Here is a 5,413-nt window from a genome sequence, read left to right as displayed (position 1 = left end):
GTAGAATAATTTAACCCTTATAATAAAATCAACCCTTTAACTACTTCATCATTTCAATAGTACTTTTGATTGTTTTTTTCATCTGATTTCTTGCTCTATAAAAAACTCCATGTTTATAAAATAATTGCATTTTGTTTTAACAAGTAGTTTTGTAAATTTTTGTACTACTATTTTTGTAACGAATTCTTGTGAAATTATGAGACTCGTATTAGTTATTTAGTACCAGTTTTTAAAATGGCATAATAAATACGATAAGTTGATAGAATTTTGCCCATCCTTTACAAAGACAAGCCCATCTCGAGCATGCACAGGGGCAGATCTAGTGTATAACAAGGGGAAACACCCGCTACCCCTTGGCGCTCCGGCGGTAGTGTAAAACTAGTGTAAATTTTGGAAAAATTTGACGTTTTTTCTATTTCGTTACCGCTTATTTATAAAACGTTACCGCTTGGCGCGAATCCTAGATCCGCCACTGAGCATGCAATGAGGCCAAAAAATTTAAAGGACGAGAGCATGCATGGTGTCATTGGTACGTTGTCGATATCATTGCCTCCTTTAAGTTGATTACTGAACTCGTAATCACACTATATTAGATTTAATAACGAAAACTTAGCATAAGGTTTTTGAAAAAAATGAATTTCTTTCATGTCCCACCAAAATTGTGGCATGCTCGCATGCTAGTCGGATAAGTTTGACTAGTGATAGTATTTTAGGCATAATTATTGTACTCCTGGAAAACACATAAAACATCACTTAAAAGTTTGAATTCATCTTGGACGTATTCATGTTTCACTTTTGCATCAACGAGTAGTGAAAGTTACACTGATACTCATGTGACTTGACCCCATGAAAGAAGAATCCATAGTACAGCATCTACACATCAGATGTTCAAATTTGGCCACTCAATACGGCAAGTGAAAGGGACCTTATTACCATATCCGTCATGCATCTCTTCCTTGTGACATACATACATATACATGTACATACGTACTACATAATATAAATATGAGCTCTAATAAAAACTTATTATAGAATATTAAATGTATAAGTTAATCTTGTCACATTTCAAATAAGATGGTAAATCTACAATAAATAAGAAGTGTACAAAGACACAACGAATCACAAAATATAGCACAATATCGAGCAAAATATAACACAATGCCGAAAAGTATAATATAATGTCGAAGAAAAGACACAATGAGTCACAAAAATACAATGACGCAAATATAGAAAAAACACAATGATACATAAAAAGACACAATGATGTAAACAAAAAGTCTAAAATCTACAAGCTAAACCCTTAAAAACATAAAATTTCATATTGTAGAGTTTGATGAGATGGTTCCAATGCCGCTTGAATGAGGTCAATCAGAGTGCGTTTGATACCTTCTTACAATTTCTTATTTTTAGGAGACTTTGTATTTGATTTGAACCAAATCTAAAATTATATATATGTTTTCTTTAAATTTCATTTAACTGTATTATATGATCACCTAGAATGGTTTTTAAGATTATTATTGTTATTATTATTATTATTATTATTATTATTATTATTATTATTATTATTATTATTATTATTATTATATATGCATATGCATGTGTTCATAAAATAATAAGTGAATAGAATTATGCACATTGAGTGGGTTACAGCAAATAGCTACAAGTGGAATACTCGTTTAATTAATTAATCATATCACGAAACAATTAAGCGTCTAGTGGATTTACGAAGATCGATTTTTATACCTTCTTCTTTAGCACATTCATCTAGGAGAATGTTTTAGGCCCCTCAAAAGTAGGGTTCTTGTCAGATCCTTTTCAAAGTGAAAACAAGAAGAAATATGAAAACAATATATATATATATTTTTTTTAATTAAAGAAAACATGGCATGGTAACACAGGTAAAGTAAAACCATCATTCACTTTGGAGTTAACTTGAAAAGAAAACAAACATCTTCCAGATGTTGTACTGTACAACCATGCATATTGGTGTATATATTTGGAGACTGTTTCCATAAAGAATGAAGTAGTTGTAACTTTCAGTTGTAGCAGGTGTAGCAGTTTCAACTTCTCCATATATACGTACATCACTTGTCACCATATCTATTTAATTTGACCTCTTATACACACACATTAAACACACACAGTGAATTATGATGCATGCTAAATAACTTTTGCAGTGACAGAATAGTACTATAGTGTGTGTGTGTATATACTATTATATACATACATTGATACATATACACTACTAGATTAGTAAAGGTTGTATCAAGAAATTAAACCAAAATTAATAATAACTGTACACTGGGTAGGGATAGTGTACATTAATTCAGAAGTGTGAGAAGTGTATTATAACACTATATATAACACTATATAACACCATATAAACACCGTATAACACTGTGTAACACCATATAACACTATGTAACACTATGTAACAATATATAACACTTTACATCTATCATAGACATGCTATCAGACAAAATATAGTGTTATATTTGTTATATAGTGTTATATGGTGTTAAAGTGTTATATAGTGTTATAATACACTATATAAAGTGTTATATAGTGTTACATGGTATTACATAGTGTTATATAGTGTTATATAAAGTGTTATATAGTGTTATATGGTGTTAAATGGTATTACATAGTGTTATACGGTGTTTATATGGTGTTATATAGTGTTATAATACACTTCTGGATTAATGTATAGGATCCTCTAACACTACACTGTACACTATCATACTTTATTGTAGGTGTCTAATTTATTCATGCAAACTCATGTATCAGATAACGTAAGAAATTGGTTTTAAGTGGTGGGCTCTTTCTTCATGCGGTGGGCTAAAGTATCCATCTTATCATCATCTTAGTTTTTTTTTAATTATTTTTATTTTTATTTTTAATTTTATTTTTATTTTTTGATCATCTACATTGAAGATCAAGATTCAAGTATCCCTAATTAAGCAAGAATATATATGTTTATAGAGAAAAAAGAGAGACCAAAATATACTAATTAATTGTATGATTCTATCAAGTTAGTTTCTCAAGAAATTAATCCAAACAAATAAATTAGCATCCATCATTCAGAGATTAGAAAAACAATCATATGAAGCAGTCGTTAGAAAAAGAAATTAAACCCCCAAAGATTGTTGTTTGAACACTCTATATAAAATAAAAGATATTAATATAAATATATATATTTAACTGTTTACCATGAACCTCCTCCTAACATTCCACTCCAAAAGCCATTAGTATCACCATTCTGATCTCTATTTTGTTCAACATTGTGTTGTCCATCATGAGTAGTAGTAGTAGTTGTGGATGATGATATTGTGCTTGTTTTCAGATCTTCAAATGGAAACAAAAGCCTCCCACTTGAACTCTCATGAATGCTATTACTTCCTCCCATTCCATCCAATGAAAAGTTGAGTGATGGGATCTTGAATTCGGACATCGGAATCATATTCAGCTCGCCCGAAGACGAGTAAACCGAATTCGGATCAGGAATTGGGATTGGCATAAAGGAGTTCATCACACCCCTTGTTGTGATTCCGGTTAAAAGTTCTAGAGCCGAAAGTTGGGCTGAACTAGAAGTGGTATTCTTGGTTGACACGTCGAAATTCGGTACTTGAATAAGCTCGGAAATCGTCTTGAAATCATCGGATGGAGGGAATCCAAGATTAAGATCCCTACCATGTTCATGATGCATCATGATCCTACTAGGGTTTTGAGAAAGTAGTGTTGTTGGTGCATGAGGTACAACCAGATCAGGAAGCTTCTTTGACATGGCTGATGAATGAGATGATATGGAAGTAGATGATGCTGAGGATGATGATGATCTCTTGTTCTTCCTTGAACCACCACCAACAGGAACATTTCTAAGGGACCCACCTTCAGTCCAATAGCGCCTACAAGTCTTGCAAAAGTATCTTGGTTGTGAAAGGCTGTAGTTGTTGTAGTAACAAAACTTTGTGTTTGTAGAGTTGCATCTTGGGCAGTTTACAGCTGATTCTTTTGGTGGTCTTGGCTTTCTTTCCAAAGATGAGGTTGGTTTTGGACATGAATTATTCTTAGGGTTTTGTACCACTATTTCTTCCATAGGTTTCATCTATATAAATAAATAAATAAACAAAGTTAAACCAAAAAAGATAAAGTTGGAAATACTTTGAATAAAAGAGAGAAGATAAAGACATAAAGATCCAAAACACTTTTAAGATTTGCAGACAAATGAACAGAACAAGAAGACTGCTTTATGCTTTTCAAACAGGTCTTCAAGGTAACTAATTTACTTGATCTTTTCCCAAAGGCTAATCAACCCTTTATTGCTTACATGTATATGACTATATATTCATGAACTAACACAATATTTTGAAGAAAAACAATAAAGTAAAGATCTAATATAACTATAGAAGATAGTAGAGTTAAAGATCAAAGACTAAATTGCCTTCTAATTATGGATGATCATAATAATCCATAATATACAGAAATAGAAATCAGATGCAAAGCTCTAGATTGGTTTGATCTAGATGCCATGAGTCTAATTATAAAAAGAGAAATTCAACTTAAACAAATTAAAATACCATCAAAGTTTATTTTTGTTTAGATTTTGCTAGGTTAATTTCAGTGAAGATGATGATAAAGATTAAAGATCTAGCTTACCTGTGGCCAGTGAACTGTATCCATGGCTTAAAGAAGCTATGAGAGAGAGAGAGAGGGAGAGAGGGAGAGAGAGAGATGAGCCTTTACTTTCCACTGGTTTCAAAAGGCACAAAAAGGAATGTTTGAGAGCTTTGTGCTTTAATTTGTGTGTATGTATCTAGGTTTAGCTCTTGGAGAGAGAGAGCTTTGCCTATGGTATAAAAAGACATAAAATAACATATATAATGTTGACTGTTTTTTTCTTTGAAATTTCAAATGCTTCTAATTAATTTATGGTTTTAATTCATCTTTGAAAATGTATTTTTTTTTTTCTTAATCATGCCATGCAATTTATCTCCTTGCTAGAAAGCTCACTTAAAAATATATAATTTACTAATTAGATAAGTCATTACTCCTTTTCTTTTGGTATTAAGTTAAGATAATAATCTTTACTTCCAGAATTTAACCTTTTAAGCACATTCTTTTGATATTAAAATTAGTACACGATTATAAGATTTGTAATATTCTCAGAACGAAATTTATTATATTATCAGGATGTTTCAAGTTAATCGAAACATTTTATTTTAATTTAGAAAAAAAACAATATTTGATGCTCATAGTCCACTATCTTGTACTACACAAGAATTGTACCGTGTCTATTTTCTCAAAATTATTGATTTAATTTAGTCCATGTGACAGATCGTACAATATAAGATAAATAATATTCAATAGGGTAAATTGTAAATATTCAATATGGTAAATTGTATTGATTTGTGAA

At 30.9% G+C, this 5,413-nt stretch overlaps 1 protein-coding gene across 1 annotated transcript; it reads right to left on the bottom strand.

Annotated features, from left to right (window-relative positions):
- Positions 1 to 3,087: 3,087 nt before the first annotated feature.
- LOC110921970 (dof zinc finger protein DOF1.8) lies at positions 3,088 to 4,841 on the bottom strand. Its single transcript, XM_022166292.2, has 2 exons — positions 4,657 to 4,841; positions 3,088 to 4,105 (listed from the first exon to the last, which is right to left on the bottom strand). The coding sequence occupies exons 1-2, from the start codon at positions 4,678 to 4,680 to the stop codon at positions 3,206 to 3,208; spliced, it is 924 nt and encodes a 307-aa protein (XP_022021984.1). The 5' UTR covers positions 4,681 to 4,841; the 3' UTR covers positions 3,088 to 3,205.
- Between the last annotated feature and the right edge of the window lie 572 nt (positions 4,842 to 5,413).

The sequence above is a fragment of the Helianthus annuus genome, chromosome 17 (assembly GCF_002127325.2).
Source record: "Helianthus annuus cultivar XRQ/B chromosome 17, HanXRQr2.0-SUNRISE, whole genome shotgun sequence".
Classification (NCBI taxonomy): domain Eukaryota; kingdom Viridiplantae; phylum Streptophyta; class Magnoliopsida; order Asterales; family Asteraceae; genus Helianthus; species Helianthus annuus.
Note: the sequence above shows the minus strand (reverse complement) of the source record. Positions and strands in the feature narration are given on the sequence as shown.